The following is a 20,814-nucleotide window of genomic DNA, read 5'->3' as shown; positions in this document are numbered from 1 at the left end:
AATCTTATATCTTTAGAGAAAAATGTCAAAACAACATTTAAAAACAAAAAATTATGTGATCGGTTATGACAATAATTAATCTAACTTTTTTATGAATTTTTGAATTGAATCAACAAATGTTAGATCGATTATGATATTAACTGATCTAATATATGATGTATTAGATTGATTAATGTCATAATCTATCTACTATGTCCTGTTTTTTATATTTTAAATTTCATTTACAATTGCAATAAACTCAAACATGTATTCAAAATGAAACAATACAATCTTAAAGAGACAAAATTGGATAAAATTGGATACTAATTCAAATCCAACCATGAAGTTTACCAACGTTGTCGTAAATCATAAAGACAATACTAATAGTAAATAAAAAGCAAATGGAAATAAACAATATGAACTAATTTTTAGGTTTAAAGAAGTATTTGGCCCATTTAGTCCTAATTTCTTCAATCGTCTCAAATGCTATAATGGTTTAACATTATAGTACAAAATGTATATTAGTTATATAAGTGAAGATTTCGTAAGGGGCTATTAGTTCGTTTACATAATTGCATTGAAGTTTTGTGACAATGATTGATTTTATAAGAAGTTTGTTGACAATATAACATAAAGTGTACTCACAACATCTATAGTTGAATAATTGTAATGTTTATCATATGATTCTCTTGCATGATTTCATAGACACCGTTCATGTGGATATACAACGGTAAAGTACTATCAATGCCAAAGACTGTTGAATCCCAAGGAATGGTACAAGGTGCTTTAAATAGATCTGTTGAAACTCTAGTCAACTCATGAATCAGACTAATATTTCTTGGGTTAGGGGTTAAGATTGAGGCTTACGGCTAAAATCACATGCAAGTAGGGACTTTTGTCTACTATGGACTTGCAGGATATAATTACAAAGTTAAATATGAAGTTTGTGTTTACTTAGGAAGTCTATAATTATAATGAAGAAAAATATAATTGTTTCTTTGTTGAAATAACCTTAACTAATGGTTTAGGCTATGAGATGAATGTTCCAATTGCCTCTCCCACTAATTTAATCTCCTATGTGGACACTGGAACCAATGTTTTGGCATATCTAATATCTTCAACTACAACGCCAACCAAATGATCTGGCATTTGCACAATGTTAATGGTTGATCCCCTTGAATACAATCTGTCAATGAAAACTAGACAATAACAAATCTTTCTAACATACAACTTACACTTGCAAGAGATATCAATGCCAACAACGAATGCTTCTAACATATACTCTATATAAAAAAAGTCAATTGTTTTCTTGACATTATACATTTCAACAACAAATGCTTCTAAGCGATAAGATATTTTCACATACCTTTTAAATATTTTCATGTATCAATCAACTAGATACGTCCCCATCTAAAAAATATAAGTCCACATATTTTAATTTTCCTTATTAGATGAACTGTTAAATGGATCATGATGTCAAAAGATGAAGGAGGAAAATACATCTCTAATAGAAACAAGATTAAGGATAACTTCATTTTCCAGGTCATCCAACTTGTTATGCTTAATTACTTTATGACAAATACCATTAAAGTAAATAAAAAGGCGAGTGATGACATGTCTTACAGTTTTTTGCAAGATGCAACTTAGCCACCATGAGAAGTTATTACATGAGAACACGACAATCATGAGATTTTAAACCAAGTTTCAAATCTTGCATTGACACAAGACTTTTAATATTTGAAGAGTATCCTTATGGTACTTTCATTCCTCATAGGCACTCACAATAACCCTTTTTTTCAAGTTTAGATAAATTACGACAAGCATAGGGTAAATATGTCCCTTTACCATGAGCTTCTGGTTGTAACTCCAAACAAAGACCTATCTCAACTAGATGTTTACGAGAATTTATATTGTCCTTTGTTTTCTCTTTAATGTTTAGCAATGTTCCCATTATACTATCACAAACATTCTTCTCCACATGCATAACATCTATTTAATGTGTAATATCTAATTTAGCTCAATATGGAGTTAAAAGATAATTAATTTTTTCTTTCAAATAATTATTACAAGAGGGGTTCTTCTGTGTTTTCCCAAATGTGACATTTGTAAGACTCGAAAAAAATATTTACATGAGATAAAATAGATAATAGATAGTAATACATATTTAAATAATTATTATTGTATTAAAATGTCGTGATAACTTGTTTGCTTAAAAGTTTTGCGTTGGATGGTGATATATTGTGTTGAAGTTCTACCTATAATGTTTTGGTTTATGTTTATTTTCTTAGTTAAGTAAATAAATGTGAAAAGTAGTATTAAATTCTATAAAAATGGTAAGTATGAAAAAAATTAATAAATAAAAGATTTTATGTTGAAGTATATACTTTAATAAAAGGAATAAGTTTGAATTATATTTTTGATTTGTGTTTAATGAATAAGAGAATAAAATAGAATAAAAATTATACAAATCAAGTTGCTTTAAATACCCCTAATTCTTATATATTTAAATCAACATAATTATTGAAACAATTCTCTCAACCGAATTAAAAATATAAATTAATTTTTAAAAGCATTTAATTAGTATTTACTGAAATTCCCAAGATAAAAATAGGTTAACATCTTATCATAAATAAAGATGTTAATGAAACCGGTGAAGATTGGTTTTGATATCCCATACTTGTATCCAAATAAAAAAATTATTTTCATCTCCATACATATCTTCAAGAGGTATCCAATTTTTTTTTTATCTTAATCCCATTCGAGTAATGGGTATATATTTGTATTTATATATGTACTCGTTTTCTTACTATTTCAATATCGATTAATTAATTTTTATAAAATAATAAAAAACTAAAAAAAACATGATATTATTAAATATTCAAGATCAAAATGAGAGTATTTTTGTTTCTCCAATATCAAATATTTGAAAGGAAATTATAATCGTATCATTTCAAATTAGAATACCAAGTAAAATTTTGATAAAAACCAAAATATTTATTAAATTTGTAAACGTTAATGAAACCTTGTTGATAAAATTAAAAAATATTTTTTATAAAAAAACATATAAAAGGAAGATAAATAATAAAAATACAAAAATATTTTAAATCTTTCTTTACTTCAAATTTTTAAATTCTAATAATTTTTTTTAAACACTAGTAAAAGTTATAACACATCACTTGATCAAAATCACACAAAGAACAAATATTAAGCTAATAATAATTGAAATATAACGTAGATATTTTATCTTTCGAACTTCAATGTATGTTATTGGATGGTAATAAAAAAATTCATTACAATTAAATTAAATTATCATATTATAATAAATAAAATTTATTAAACAATTATAGCAATAAAATTATTCTTATAATAATGAGTTAGAAATTAAAATAATTACATAAAAATATCAAAACAATAATCTACAAGTAAGCAACAAATAAAAGTATTAAAAAAATATCAAATATGTGTTTAAAAACAATTTGATACACTGAAATTGCATAAAAGAAAACAAATATATAACTAAAGGTACAGTAAGATCAAAAATATCTTAAAAATCTAAGAAAACTTCTTAAATATCAACCTTAGTGGAACTATTTGGGAGAAATGAAAATTATTTTAACGAAACAAAATAGTTTTTAAATAAAACCAAAATTAATAATAAGAGAATAAAGAAGAAACATTTTTTATATTTCTTAGTAAATGAAAGACTTATATCATTGAAGAGTGAAATTGAGAGTAAGACATTCTTATGTGAAAAAAATATATAATATATAAAAATATTAAAAAAGAGAAGAAATAAATGTGAGACTTAACAAATTTTTAATTGACATATATCATTGAACATAATTACACAAAGGTTGTAATAGGAGAAAAAGATATATTTGAGATATGAATGAATTTCATAACAATCTAATTATCTAAATAATTAGAAAAAATAATAAATAAAAAGTGTGTAATATATGTAAATGATTAATATTTATCTTTTTATTTGGATATGAAAATAGGGATATGTATACATGTCCCTTCCATCTCCATCCCCGTACTCCCTAAGGCTTTGTTCTCTTGATATGATTTGGGAAAGATGATTTGAGGGAGATGATTTGAGTGGATTTGAAGGTAATTTTTTTTGTTGTTTTTTTGAGTGGATTTGTGGGTAATTGAGAGTAGATTTGAAAGTAAAGTTTGTGAGAATTAGTGTAGGATTTGATTGATGTGACAGATTTAAAAAAATTGTTTAATGGATAAAAATTAAAGATTATCAAAATGTCCTTAGTTTTTAATATAATATAAAATGATAATTGTTAATATTATATTTAATTGTAAAATTTTTTGTTAAGAATTAAAAATTTGAAATAATTATTAAAAATAATTTTAAAAATTTAATTAAATTATACTTTAGTGAAATGATTTTTTTTTTAAATGTAGTACTTTTTAAAGGGTAAAAAAAAAAGTAACCGGATAAAAAAGAAGTAACCAGATATAATTTCACGTTAACCGGATACAACTTTATGCCTTTTTCACGTAATGGGAAGTAATCGGATACAACTTTCTGTAACCGGATACAACTTTCTAGCCTTTTCACGTTAACCAGCAGAAAGCTCCCTTGAAGAGACACCAGGCACTTCAATGAACAATGAATAGAAAGAAGCTAACCATTTACTTCATTGAGTCTGAGGATAAAAGAATGGCCTTTGGTCGTGGATACACAACAGGATCTACACCAGTTGATATCCATGGCAAATCCATTGTTGATCTTTCAAAAACAGGTGGATGGATTGCAGCCTTCTTTATATTTGGTACATATTCATTCTCTCTTTATGCGTGTGCTTGTGCAGTGGATAATACTGGAACAGAACAACTACTGGTTATGTTATGAACATGTGATTTAAGAAAGAGATTCCGTGTTTTGCGTTGTTGTAGGAAATGAAATGGCAGAAAGAATGGCTTATTTTGGGCTTTCAGTGAACATGGTTGCCTTCATGTTCTACGTGATGCACAGACCATTCATGAGTTCATCCAACGCAGTAAACAATTTCTTAGGCATAGAAATGTTGTAGGTATATTATTTTATGATTTTATGTACAAGGTATTTTAAAAATGTATCAGGGTAAATTTGTAATTGTGATTAAAATCACCGCAAATCTTCGCACTTCAGCGAAGATGTTGAAATCGTATAATCTCGCAAATCCATTGTATTCCATCATCGCAAATCCACTCAAACGAACGCGTTCAAATAATGAATTCCTCGCTCGGCAATTTGCGTGAACAGTAAATTCAGCGCAAGTGAACACAGTCTAAGTACTCATATTCGGTTTGCTGTTTAAATTATTAAAATATTTTTAGTCTATTAAATAAACAATTATATATATTTCAAATATATATATATATATATATATATATATATATATATATTCTTAAAATATTTCAAAAATGTCGTGAAATTTAATTAAAAAAAATTTAAATTACGTTACCACTTATAATACCAAACAATTATTTTTTAGTAAAACTTTTATATAAGATAATATATTTATGAGTTTTGTTTTTATTTTAGAGTATTTAACTTTTTCATCTATACACTACACACTTATATTTACTTAAATTTCAAATATTAATGAATTTGTTAGTGAAGTAAAAGATTGTTTATAAGTAAGAAATGAGATATGATTAATGTTAAATATTATTAAAAAAACAAAAATGAAACTTGGTGAGTTTGCGGTTGAAAATTTTGGAATTCCATGATGAGATGTATTTGTTGGAAGCCTTACATTAACTAGTATAAGGATATAAATGAGTGTAAATATCATCTTATAAGCTGATTTTATAAGATTAAGTTAAATTTAAAATTCACTTTTTATAATAATATCAAAACTTTTGCTCAGAATCTATTTATTTTTTATTGAATATATTATTTCATTCATTATTCGATCATTATCTGACCACTTTTCAATGTCTAGAGTTTTAAATACAAAATATATCTACCTCAGACATAAAAAAAGAACATGTTTATAGTTTTAATTCACTGATTATGACATTAGTTTAACGTGTATAAATTTACTTAAATTTAAATGTATAAACTTTAATCCAAACCAACACTGAATTAACGGTAGTGATTCCGATGCAATGGATAGGACAACACATATGTACCTGAATTTTCTTATGATTTCGTTTTCCATTTATATTATGATTTCTTTTAATTTTATTTTTGTAAATGTTAGAAATTTAAAAATGATTTGAAAATTTTATATTAAAACAAATTTGGCGATATATATAGAAAAGGCTGACTCACATAATCTTAAAAATTTAAATTAAAAGACTTATCATACTAATATAATTGAATCGTGTTTTATTGTTCTCTGAAAAGATGATGATATTAAATCGGATCAATATTATGAATCACAGAATCTGAACTATCAAATCAACTCATGAAATAGTATAACATANAAAGATCTTTTATCCATACTAAATAAAAAAAACATTTATTCTTGATAAAATTCCAAAAGTCCTTTCCTTCCTTTTTCAGCAAAACAAATGAAAAAGCATGGGAGTTCCAAATAAAATTTTGTTTATCAATTTGAGAAAAAATAAATTTATTTTTTTTGGATTGATATCCAACGGGATTGATTCCAGTTTGACAGGATTGACCAATTGAACTATAATTCGAACCATTTTGTTGTAAATAAAAAAAAACACAATTTTGTATTGACAACTTTTTTTAATATTTTTAATCATCATTTTAATCGTCTATTTAAATTTATGTTTAAAAAAATATTTGAAACAGATCAATTACAAACTGTCTTTCAAAAAAATTGTAAAAAAGTGTCGTTAAAACAAATTTTTTTTTTCTTAAAACTAATAATTTGTCTTTATTAGTAACTTTCTCATTGTAGAAAACTCTAACAAAATAATTATTAAAAACGGAGATGCAATCTTATATATCTTGCAGAAAAGAATAACAATAAATAGGAAACGGAAATGATATTTCCAATTGCAATTATCTTGAAATCCTGAGAGATTTTATTAAATTCTTTTGCAAATAACCAACAAACCATGTAATTGTCTTAATTTATATTTTTTTTTCAACAAAAAAAAGTAAATAACTATAAGAGAACATTTAAATTCTTTCTCTCTCTATAGTTATGAGGGTCTTTGACGAATAATTAATATTGTTGGGTTATTGAATTGAGCCTCATTGAATACATATGCATTTATTGCATATTGTGATTATATATATATATATATATATATATATATATATATATATATATATATATATATATATATATATATATATATCGCTTATTTGTGAAGAAATGGATTTGTCATCCTCATCAGACTTAAAATCACCATTTTTTTTATTAATTACAAAAATATATTGTCTTTAGGTAACCATGCAGATTTTTAGTTAATTACTCTAACAATGCGATCTGAATTTAAAATCATTTAATCAATTAAAATGATTTCTTTACTTTATTTAAAACAATTATCCACAATTATTACTTTTATTAAATAATAACTGATCACAATACATTTTAAAATAATTTATATTTATTATATTTTATTTCAAATTACTTTATGATCAAAGATAAAATTTAATCAACTATTTTTATTTATTAAAATATTTTTTAATCTACTAAACTCATCACATCAATAACTAATTTTTACAAACTTTTCTCTTATTATTTTTCATTTCTTATCATCTTTTTCTTAATACAAACAATCTCACTTTCATTTCCTTTTTTTTTTATCAAAAATTCACTCTTCCAAATTCATTTTCAATAACAAACACGAAAAGGAATATACTTTCTACAAATATACATTAACATTGTCTAGTTACAATCTTCTCATCCCAATTAAATAATAGTGCTATAAATATTAATAATAAAAGTATTATTTAATAATTAATTAAAATTAATTTAAAGTAATATGGACATTTTAAGAATTTTATAAATATATCATTTTTATAATTTTCTTTTAAAATTATTATATTTATAAATTCCCCACAAACTTTTACAAAATTTTCCTTCATTTTCTTTCATTTCCAAATCTTTCTCTCCCATAATCAAATAAGTCTTATCATTCTTTTTTTCACTGCTATTTTTTTTTTCGCTCTCAAATTCACTCTTTGAAATAAATAAGTGGAAAATGAATGAAAAATTTGGAAGTGATTTGACTCCATTAGAATTTTGTTTCTAAAAAGAATAAATTATAATTTTATTCTTATTATCTAAGAATATTACTCTTTTTTATCATTATTACTATTTTTTAAATGCCACAATTTATTATTTTTGTGACAGTTCAAATCACCTTGTAATCTAATTTGCGAATGAAATTAAAAGAAGAAAACGTAGAAGAACAACGATCGAAATGTAAATATTTATAATCTCGAAACCTAATTAAAAAATTCAGAAACCCCACCAAGTATATATAATCTCACAACTCGCAACGTACGTCAGAAGCAGTGACGAGCTTAATAGAAGCTAGATTGCGAATAGACGTTATGTTGAAGATGATATTAATATGATACAGTCGTTTTGTCAATACATGAAAACACCAGAGAAGAATAATTCAGCATGGGATTCCACTTCAACTAGCTACTATAATACAGAAAAAAAAAAAAACGTCATGCTACTATTTATTATTATTATTTTCGTTTCTAGGGTTTCAATTTGTCATGTGCTAATTGCTAGAGAATGTGAGGTCAAGTCAGTCTTTTCTCGATAGTACGAAGAACAACGCGGTTTCTGGTATATAAACCAGTAAAATATTACTCAGAACAAACAGACAAGGTTTTGAAGAAGATAATGGTATTTAGACAACATTGTTTTATAATATTTGAACATTATTTACGTATTATTTTGTGTTGGTCTAAAATTACTTCACAATCAATAATAATAATTATAAAAATCATCATAGACCAATCACATAATAACACGTAAATGATGTTCAAATACTATAAAAAAATGTTGTCTAAGCATATTATTGTTTTGAAAGTAGCGGACACTTTCTAGTTTACTCATAGCAGACACTTCTTTTTTCTATTAACTACTTAACCAACTAGGCTACCATGTTTGTACTTTACTAAACTTTCTTCTTTCATGTCCAAAAGTTCTTGGTCAAAACTATCTGGCAGTTAGTGTAGCTATCTGCATCTAACAAATAGTTTTCTCTGACTGCAAATGATGAATAGTAGAACAAAAACGTGGTCAGAAAGGTATTACCGGAGCAAAACTATGTGCTTTTTCTTAATTAAATGCAATATGATATTCTTAAGCATGGGATGTGCGAATCACGTTTGTTTTTGACTATTGAACTCTTTGATAATTAAAGCGTGTGCAAATCTATCACAGATAGAATTCAACTTAGCCAATTGTAAACAAAATGTTAAAATATTTTCTTGACTATGTAAATGCTTTGGTATTAATTAATAACTTGTCATACAACTAATTCTAAGTATACTGTTTGAAACTAATTGAACTCACGAAGACAATTTTTGATTTTTTTTTTCTAGACTTGTTCAGTCCCCAAAATTCCTTTATGAGAATCTATGTATATTAGTAAGAGGAGACTCATTAATACACTTCTTTATATACTATTTTATAAATAAAAAAATACTAAACTCGAAACCCTAAATTTTTATTATTTTTTATTATCTGTTTTTGTTTGTATTAAAGTTTTTAAAGAGAAATTACATAATATGAAAACAATTATTGAATCAATGATTAAATCTTTTGTATGGTATATGTTATTCTTACCATAAAAGACCATAAAAGGTAAGAGTACATTTAATAATATTGTCCGTTATCTTAGGATGTTTGGACTCTTAATTTAGAAGTAATGGATAAATGTTTTTTTTTAAACTCTTCAATTTGTATGTGAAAAGATAAAAAAATAAAAAAACTCCTTGTAATTAGAAATAATAATAATGTATTCATTTACGAATTCAAGAGTGTAAATTTAGAACCATTTATTGTATAAAAGATGTTTTACATAATTAATCAATATTCTTATCTCTAAAAATGCTAATAAAAGATTTAATTTGTTCAACAAATTTTTTTCTTCTTATTGTGCATAATAGAACATTGTCATGAGGATGACGATTTTTATTACAAAAGAGTAAAGTAGGTTATATGTATTAGAATCCAAAGGTAAAAAACAATAAATGTCATAAAAAGATTTTTATTGCAAAGGAGTAAAGTAGGTTGTATGTATTGGAATCTAAGAGTAAAAAATAACAAATGTCATAAAAAAAATGTGCAAATTCTCAAATATGGTTTCACCATAAAAGACTTAAGTATTCCCTCTCAATCTTATAAATCATTTACTTCCTCATTTGTTTACTACAAAACTTGTTGAGCATTTCAAATGTGATATTTGTCAACTATTTAAACAAAATTAATTGTTCATCTTATTCCATACATGTTTAAAAGAGTAATTTTTCGTTTGATTTGATCCACTAAATGTTCAATGATCTTGCTTTAGAATTTATTTTTGCAGTAAAAATACTTTGTTACTTTTAATAACGATAATACTTGTGTCATATGTTGATGAGAGGTCTTGAAAGACCAGTAAGCCAATTGTTTAACAAAATTCAAAGTTGTACTATTTATTTCCTTTTAAACTTTCAACTTGATATAACTGAAGCTTTGTATATTATTTAACAAGAAGATTTCTTTACTAGACTCTTACAGGCCAGATCAAAGGTTGGATCTACTATTGATGTTGCATCACAAGTATATGTTGATGACAATAACATCCTTAGGACACAATGTTGGGTTGATTTCGTCCATGGAAAGAAGAAAGGACAACTATATGGGACAAGACAACTTGCTACCAGTTACAGTGTTGGAAAAGGCATATTGTTGCCAATTCTATGTGCATTGAATGTTTTCTTGGCAGGTTTATTGTGGTGGGTAATGAATTTTACCATCTGCACATGAGCCATTTTTGGACATTATCTACAGACTTAACGACGGGTCAGTTCGTCGCTAATGTACACCGTATTGACCTGATTATCAACGAATCCTAGTTGTCGGTAATATAAACCATAACCTACGACCATTACCGATGAACTTTGATCATCGATAATTACTGAAGGCCTTGGGTTATGGGTGATATTACCCATTTTCTTCTTCTATTATCGATGGTATACGGTCATCGGTAATTATCAAAGACCATTATCCCTCATTAAGTATGGATGACCAATGGTCATCGATAATTACTGACACTATACGCTTCTCAATAATTATTGATGAATTTTTTTGTTGATAATTACAACCATTATGCGTCAATAATTTTTTATAAGCGATTTACCAGGGAATTTTGACTATCAGTAAATCGAGTTTTTTTTGTAATGTTAAGACAATAAATAAATATATCTTCACCTTTATATAATGTTCTACTTTCTTATTTCTACTTTATGTAAAAATTAAATTCACTTGAACCCCTAATATTTTTCTTATCATATTTCCATTATATCTTAACCAACATAAGTTTTCTCGAAGACTAATATCTGAAAAGTTTGAGAAAACCTTAAGGTTGTGATCGTTTGAATAGATTCTACTATTCATGCAGATTGCAAGCACAAATTCTAGATGAAATTGTTGTTCATTTTTTAGGATTTGAAAGCAATGAATTGTAGGGATTTGCTGGATGCAAGCTTTTTTCATCACCCTCTCATACATAGAGATTTGAAGGGAAACAAAGTTAAATGACATATTTAACCTCATCATTTCCCAATTCTTGAGGTTGGAGATGAAGATGGAATACCCATTACAAGAAACAGTACACTGTGAGACCTTGGTGGGGTGATGAATGTCAAAAGTGAAGGATGTTTGAAGAAGCCAAGGGCATCGATGTTAAAGAACCACTGTGAAGGAGGTTGAAGAAGCACCATGGAGGGGTTGAAGAAGCCCAAAGTTGCAAACCAAAATATTGCATCAAAAGACTTGCACAGTGCATGTAACTGATTCCAATTAGTCTGGAATCGATTCCATGGTTAAAGTATTTGATTCCAAGTCTTGTATCCGATTCCACTCTTCATGTATCCGATTCTGTTGTTCATGTATTTGATTCCACTTAGCCATTAACCGATTCTAGCAGCTATCATACACTTTGTTCTTGGTGGAACTTATTGTACTTAATGATTGCTGACATTGGCAGCTATGTCTAACTAGTTTGGTGTTTTGCAGGTGTAAGGAAAAGGAACATAAACATGAACATGGTTTTGAAGGTGGTGGAGCTTTGGTGGATTAGGCGTCTGTGAAGATGAAGCTCACTGTTTGGAGGTATGGTGGACGAGGTGGTACGGATAGTGCAACGAAGGTGGTGGAGGTGCATAATGCAGGCAGTGAAGGTAGTGGAGGTGCATCTATGCACGGAGGACTTTGTGAAAATGACTTTGGCATTTGGATTTGTGACAGTGCAACTTTTGAAAGTGGCGGTGGAGCATTCACTAGTGTAGAAAGGACTTTAGACGTATGTTATTTTGGGCTTTTAACGTCTGATCTTTGTTTGACGTCTATACGAGTGACGTTAATGAGACATCGAACCCTTTAGGTCAGACGTCTCTATAAACGTTAGACCTATATAGGTTAGACGTTTATATAGACGTCCGATCCATACAGGTCAGACGTCTCTGAGGTTGCTCCTGAATGATGGTGATTTGAGTTTACAACTTTATATTTTAGTTGAAGAGAATGCATTTTATATTTTTTTTATTGGATGGTTTTAAAAACAAAGTGGAGGTAATGCAAAACGTAAGAAATCGCCGCCAAAGAACGCTGCCCAAGGACACGAGAATAATTGCACCAAAACCCAACGAAAACGCATTTTAATCGGTTCAAATGAAAGATAATGCATCAAAGAGTGATGTAATCGGAGTAAAACTAATTGAAAACAGTGCAAAAGTGAGAAAACAAACCTGAAAAGCGTAACCCGTAGAGAGAAAACGTGACGAAGATGATGAACAATGAATGTGCGTATCTAGCAATTAATCGGTTCAAATGAAAGATAATGCATCAAAGAGTGATGTAATCGGAGTAAAACTAATTTAAAACGGTGCAAAAGTGAGAAAACGAACCTGAAAAGCGTAACCTGTAGAGAGAAAACGCGACAAAGATGATGAACAATGAGTGTGTGTAACGGCTGTCTCGCGATCACGGTGTTTTAATGCTGACATTTAGAAGTCAGTTCCCCTATAACAGACTTCTAAAGGGCTTTAGAAGTTGGTTCCCCCCATAACAGACCTCTAAATGAAGTCAAAAAATGACTTTTTAAATTTCTGGTTTAGGGTTTAGACGTCGATTCTCCCAATAACAGACGTCTAAAGGGCTTTAGAAGTCGGAGTGGCAGGATCAGACGTCTAAATGGAGTCAAAAAGTGGCTTTTTAAATTTCTAGGTTTAGACATCGGTTCCCCTAATAATAGACGTCTAAAGGGCTTTAGAAGTCGGAGTGGCGAGATTAGACGTCTAAATGGAGTCAGAAAGTGACTTTTTAAATTTATGGGTTTAGGGTTTAGACGTCGGTTCCCCCAATAACAGACGTCTAAAGGGGTTTAGAAGTCGGAGTGGCGGGATTAGATGTCTAAATGAAGTCAAAAAGTGACTTTTTAAAATTCTGGGTTTAGGGTTTAGATGTCAGTTCCCCCAATAACAAACGTCTAAAGGACTTTAGAAGTCGGTTCCCCCCATAAGAGACGTCTAAATAGAATAAAAAATTATTTTTTATTAACTTTTTGGTTTCGTTTTGGCATCTATTCGGGGGAGTCGACTTATATGAGGGCCTATAGACATCGGTTATGAGGACATCGGCGTTTATAATATTATAGACGTCAGGACTCCTCTTAATTGACGTCTATATTAATAATATATTTACGAAAGTTTTATCGGTCATTAATTTACGTCAGATCCCTACTTAACTGATGTCTAAAAAGTGGCGTTAAAAGCCAATTTTACACTAATGATTTGTGTGGTAGAGTTTGTCAAGGTTTGTGTGTCCTACTTCATAAAACTATGATTTTGATTGTGTTTTTATTTGAATTTGATTTTTATTTTAGGTGTTGAAAGTGTCAATATTTATTATTATTCTTTGAATTTAATGGAATAGTTTGTTTATTGTATATATGGATAAATAAAAATATCAAAAATAGTTCACTGCTATTGTCTTCTTTTTTGACAAATATTTGTTTTTCTAAACTTTTTTATAAAAACAAATTATTTTAAAGTTGAATAAAGCATTTTTTTCCAGGCAAATATGTCAGTTGATCTAGCTGGTTTGTTAATTAATTTTTATTATTTTTTTACATTTTAATAATCATGTTTCATTTTTTTTTCTCTTTATAAACATTTTTATAATTAAATATAATATTAATAATTATCATTTTATATTATTTTTATAATTAAAAATATTTTGATAATCTTCAATTTTTTCTAATTAAAGAATTTTTTTTATTTATCAAATTAGTCAAATCCTATACTATTTTTCATAAACTTTACTCTTAAATACACTTTCACTCACGTTCAAATTCACTCAAATAAACAACAAAATCTTTTTTTCTTCAAATTCCTTCAAATACTGAAATCATCTTTCCAAAATAAATACATCACTCTTCCTCACGTCATCTCCCCAAAATAAATATAGCATAAACAACATACGATGAGAATAGAAGTAGAGCAGAAGCAACTTTCTATATTAAATTATAAAAGAGAAATACAGATAGGCACTGCTAGATCACTATTATACAAGTATATAACTCACTACAAACTGTTGATCAGGATAAAGAAAGCTAAAAGTTTGATTGTACAAAATGACTTTGACCCCAGAGATCATCGTAGATTGGAGTAAAATATTCAGATTCTACCACGGAGGGAACAAGTAGCTCGCTTGGAACGTGGGAGACGTCAGCCACATACGGTTGTGACCAAAAGTTATCGAATGTTACCTCTCCATATGCATCCAGAAAACTGCCAAAGTCATTGTCCACAACCACACTTTCACTCGATGCACAAGAATCAACCATCTCTGTTGAAGTAGTATCTCTTGATTCACAAGGTACACCATCAAGATTCAGTTCTTTCCAGAAACTTTCATTCACATACGAATCAAGAAAACCCAAGTCATCTTCAAACAACAAATTTTCCATGCTAGTACAACTGGAAAGATCTGAACTTAGGGAGGAAAACTCGCTGCTGGAGGATGAAACCGGCGAGAATGATGAATTATCTGAAATCTGGGAAGTGGCTGGAAGTCTAACAGTAACACCATTTTTGTTGGGAACTGAGTCTTTTTTCTTTGATTTGGAGGCTCTGGCATCTTCATTTGTAACTGTATTTTGTTGATACTTTTTCTTCAGAGTGGTGTGCCAATGGTTTTTTATTTCGTTATCTGTTCTTCCTGGTAACTCAGCCGCAATAGCCGACCATCTGCAAATGAATGAATCATCAAATATTAAACTTCCATTTCAATTAACAACTTGAAACTCCATTGCAGCATAAGGATGTGATGATATATACCTGTTACCAAGATTTTTGAGCATTCTGATGATGCATTCTTCTTCTTGTGGAGTGAAGTTCCCTCTTTTGAGATTAGGCCTTAAATAGTTCATCCATCTCAATCTGCAACTTTTCCCACACCTTGCAAGACCTGAAAAGCATCAGATAGAGTTATTACCTTTTTCTCCTATGTCTGTCTATAAATATTTGGCTTAATTTTGAAAAGTGATTGTTTAAAGATATACCTGCAAACTTGGGAAGTTGGCGCCAATTCCAGCAGCCATACCTAGTGACATATGCAACCAACTTCCTATCTTCTTCGGGAGTCCAAGTTCCCTTTCTTAGTCCACTTTTGTCACAAGACGGAGTTCTCACCATCTTTGTGAAAAACAAGTGAACTCACTGAGTTTGATTTGAGAGGATGATGTTTGAGTTCTGTTGGTAAGCTACTTATTTATATGGTGAACGCGTTCACATCCAAAACGTGTTTCATGTTCTATACTATTGTTTTATATGCTATATTAAATTCATTCAGATTAACCTGTCACGTTGTTCTATAATCGGTCAAAATTGTGTTAAACTTTGCTTTAATATGTAAAGATAGTGACATAGTGGTACCTAGGATCTTCTCGGAACGTAACACGAAACATCAACCCCCTTCTTATTAAAATCAACACACGTGAGGAAAATCCACTGCAAACAGTAAACTCACGTCAAGTCAACGGGGGTCCTCAATATTAAAAACTATTTTTTTTTCTTCTTATTCATCTAGAATATGTTTGTTCTTTTAGTTTAAAGACAAAAATTATTGAAATTAATATTAAAAATGAATTTTAAATTCATAATATTACAAATTCTAATCATAAATTAATTATATTTTTTTATTAATAATCAATTAATAATTTTTAGTTTATAAAATAATATTTATCTTAATTAATATAATAATTAATTATTTTTACATTTAAATTTTTTGTTATTTAATAATTTTTTGTACTGTGTCTTTGTGAATTATTATGAATTTGGGAGAGTGGATTTAAGAAGAAAAGAAAGCAAAGTTGAGTTTGTTAGATTAGGAAAGAGATAGTGTAATTTAAGTGGATATGATAAAAAATTTGTGTACTGAGTTTGATAAATTATGTTTTAATAGATAATATTAGATAATTACTATTTTATCTTTGAAAATAAATGAAATATAAATTTAAATATAATTATTATTATTATTATAAAATTAACTAATTACAACTAAACTTGAGTTATAATATAAAATTGAAAAAATGAAAAATTTTAAATTAGAAAATGCAAAAAAAAAAACACCATGTGAACACAAGAGAAGACAACTCGTGGAAGCAGTATGGACGAACTAGACTACCACACTTCCACTCCCTTTCCAATCTTCGTCTACAGTAAACACCTGAAACCAAATACGTTCGATATTATAAGTGAAAAGAAACATTTTGGAACTTAAAATATATCAACATATATTTCAGAAATGAAAACGATATTTAAAATAATAATTTTCAACAAACTCAACGTAATAATTAAAAAAAGAAGTACTTTTTTTTACTGAAAGTAAAACCGAAATTAGACTTTTCTATAAAATTAGTATTGTATTGTGTGTTTGGGAAATCCAATCCTGCCTTCTTTTTCTTCATTTTACTTTTTAACCTGGGAGCCGTTTTTCTTATTCTCTGGCGCTGACGACATTAATAATGAAAATTTCATAAAGATACACTTTTTTTTTCTAACTATTTTATATTATGATATTTACAGATTATTAAGTGGAAACAAGATTAAAATCATCTAAAATTTTAAGCATTTATTATTATTTTTCAACATAGTTGTTTTCTTAAAAAGAAAAATGTTAACTATTCAAACCAGAAAGTTACGCTGGAACTTTACTAAAGTAATATTTTTTCTTTTTCTTTTTAAGGTAGTCTCCTTTGGAAGCATTTTAGGCCAAACGAATATTCAAGTCTGTCATTGAATTTGTCATTTAAATATTGAGAAAATAATAGGCTTAATATCAATTTTTTTTCTCATATTCGTCAATTTTATTTAATGTGAGAGTCATTTTCTTTTCGAATGTCTAATGTAGTTTCTAATTTCGTAATTTATATTCAATTTAGTTTTTTTCACTGACGATGTTATAATTATTAACAACATACAATCCACGTAAACAAAATAGAATGTGTTGTCCTGAATCTTATAACGTCATCACCATCTTTCCTAAGATAAAACCCTAATTTTCTTTTCACCAGTGCATCGTCGTGCACCACACTCATGTCATCATCTTCTTCATGTCACCGACCATGAGCTTTACTGTTAGCAACCACACAAGCCACCACAAATCAACCAAGAAACCCAATCTACAAAGAATCTGCTTTGAACATTAACCTAGAATTCCCAAATTTTCTTCGAACATTAATCCTAGTTCGCGCAACAATCATGAATCTTTTTGAACCAAACCCTAACTAGCACAAATCACATTCAACTCCTAAATTGGAACAGAGATCCTTCATCGCAATAGGTTATGCAACCTATATCATCTTTCTCGTGCAACATCATTAACACAAATCGTAAAAACCCAATTCGCAATGAATCCCTAATTTGTGAAATCACGCATTTTTCGTGAAAACCTGTAAAATCCCAAATTGCACCACCATTGAACTTGTTCAACCTCCATTGATGACGTAAAATCATTTGTAAGGAACGAGACTCTCCCAAATCGCTTTCCATTAAATCACAAAAACCTACAGAATTAATGGTTTTTTATTTGGGGAAGATGATGACGTGGCGAGATGATGATGTGAGTCAACCATTGTGAGCATTATTGTGTGATAACTCATTCCGTTTTTCTTACGTGGAATATATGTCGTTAAAGATTTAGACGTTGTCAAGCAAAAAAGACCTAATTAAACATAAATTACGAAATTAAAGACTATAGTGAACATTCGAAAAAAAAAAAGAGTCTCACATTAAACAAAGTTGACGAATATAAGGATTAAAAATAATATTAAGCAAAAATAATATTAAGTATTACGTATACATATATTATGTTAACGTATCCATCTATTTTGTTATATTTCCAGGAATTGTCTCTTTTCATTAGTAAAAAAAAATTATGTAAATAATGATACTAGGATGCAATAACTCATTTATACAAACTTAAATAACTAAGAATATTTTAAATTAGAAAATTAATATAGCCCTTTTCCTCTTTGTTTGAACTAATGTTGCATCCATTCTAGTGGTCCATTATACATTGATGTGTAGTTGTGTTTTAGTCAAGTACCTATATGTAGTTGGCTTAGGACAAACCGAGACGGGTTTGCATGGATTGAAAGTCAAGAAACGTTTATTTGGATTGATTATTGAGATGTGTTGACTTAAAATAAAAGTCAAAACGAGTCTAATTGATATCATTGAGTTCACTCCTTCCGAATCAACAAAGTCAACCTTGGCTGAATTTTGGTTGAGTCAATCTTGATTGAGATTCAGTCGAAATCGACAGATTCGATTGAGTTTACTCCAACTGAAATTCTATCAAATTCAATCGAGTTAGTACCGACTGGAATTCGACTGAGTCAGTGCTGAATGAAATTTAGTTGAGTCTGACCTAACTGAAATTTGGCTAAATTTGACCCACCACTTAGGAATGGACCACGAGAAGATAATTGTCATCTTAACTAAGATTCAAGATAAGACAAAAAGCTAAGAAAAATTAAGAGAACACTGACAATTAAAAGGGCCTTACATGGCCAAGTTGAACGAGCTAGAGGGTAATACAAAAAGGTTCTAGAAACTAAGGTAGTCCTATACATTCTAAAAACTAGATTAGCCTAAAAGAATACAATATTCTAAATTTTTGAGAGTACGAAGCATAACCTCTTCTAATAAGTCAAATGATGACCTCTCTTATCTTTAAAATTTGCCATAGTGATGACCTATCTAAAGTGATGAACCTTGATTTCAATACTCCCACTGTAAGAAAATCTTATATTATCGACAAACATAATTCCTCAATAGTACTAAAATGCAATTGACAATTCAAGTTTATCGACGAACTACCAATGGAAAAAAATTCTTCAGTAATTATCGATTACCTAAAAATTATCGTTAAATATTTAATAGTACTTATGGATATATTATGGTCGTTTGTAAAATTTGTTAGTAAATGTCACAATTTCGTCTTGCTTCTCCTCTCCTTCTCCTTTTTCCTTTTCTTCTTCTTTTTTCTCCTCTCCTCTCCTCATCCTTCCCCAATCATTGTTGACATTGCCTCGGTTGCCACTAACATCGCCCCATCTATCATTGTTTGCTTTTCCTCTTGCTCCTCCTCCATTTTTTCCTCTTTCTCTTATCTTTCTTTTCTTCTTACTCCTCTAACTCGAGCCATCACCACTGACGAGCCACCATTATGACACATTGTCATTGATGTCGTATATCTTCCTTCTCATTTTTCTTTCTCCTTTGCCTTTTTTTTTTCTTCTAACCCATCTTCTCTTACTATACAATATTTTTATTAAATTTGGTGAAATTTTGCTACTTATTTTATCTATGAAAATATTTTTAGATAATAAGAATAATAAATTAATAATAAAAGTTATTAACGGAATTGTTTATCAAATACATTTATAATAATAATATCCATCAACAATACAGATTCAAATTTATTGACAAATCTTATTGATGGACACATTATTAATTAATTTTACAATAATTCAAAAAAATGAAATTTGTCGATAAATTTAATAAAAATATATTAATAAATAAGAAAAAAATAGGTTCCTCTTAAAAAAAAGATAGCAATAGGAGAAAACGAGTGTCCAAAAGCACAAGAGAGGTTTTACTTATCAGTCTCAAAGTTCTTGTACAAGTTAAATGTGTAGCATACTACTAAGAAAAACCATCCTCTTTAAAATTTATAAAAGAAAAATATTTTATGACTTGCTGAAATAAATATCATAGTAGACACCTCACACCTGGATTTAATCAAATCAAAGACTAGTATAAGATTTAAATTTCAATAATGTTAAATATTTTTATAATTAATACACTTATCCAATCGTTCAAATGACATTTAAATATAGAATATAGATTTGATAATCATTATTTGTCAGTTTATGTGTTAAGATTCCCCTGCTTCAAATTATATATATAAATGGACACTGTTAATATAAATATATATATGATTCATTATCTGTGGTGTTTAGGACTTCAAATCAGCATGTGCACAATTTTCAATTTCCTTGAGAATATACTGAACAACAGTTTATGATTAATTCTCAGTCTTTGTTTTCTTTATGAGAGTCTTCTGGATCAACACAACGCGGTTTGTGGTTATAAAT

General features: G+C 28.4%; 1 protein-coding gene across 1 annotated transcript; it reads right to left on the bottom strand.

The window, feature by feature from the left end:
- Positions 1-14,549: 14,549 nt before the first annotated feature.
- Positions 14,550-15,878, bottom strand: LOC106755803 (transcription factor MYB14). Its single transcript, XM_014638017.2, has 3 exons — positions 15,712-15,878; positions 15,488-15,617; positions 14,550-15,397 (listed from the first exon to the last, which is right to left on the bottom strand). The coding sequence occupies exons 1-3, from the start codon at positions 15,842-15,844 to the stop codon at positions 14,761-14,763; spliced, it is 900 nt and encodes a 299-aa protein (XP_014493503.1). The 5' UTR covers positions 15,845-15,878; the 3' UTR covers positions 14,550-14,760.
- Between the last annotated feature and the right edge of the window lie 4,936 nt (positions 15,879-20,814).

The sequence above is a fragment of the Vigna radiata genome, chromosome 2, assembly GCF_000741045.1.
Source record: "Vigna radiata var. radiata cultivar VC1973A chromosome 2, Vradiata_ver6, whole genome shotgun sequence".
Classification (NCBI taxonomy): domain Eukaryota; kingdom Viridiplantae; phylum Streptophyta; class Magnoliopsida; order Fabales; family Fabaceae; genus Vigna; species Vigna radiata.
This window is presented reverse-complemented; position numbering and strand designations above follow the sequence as displayed.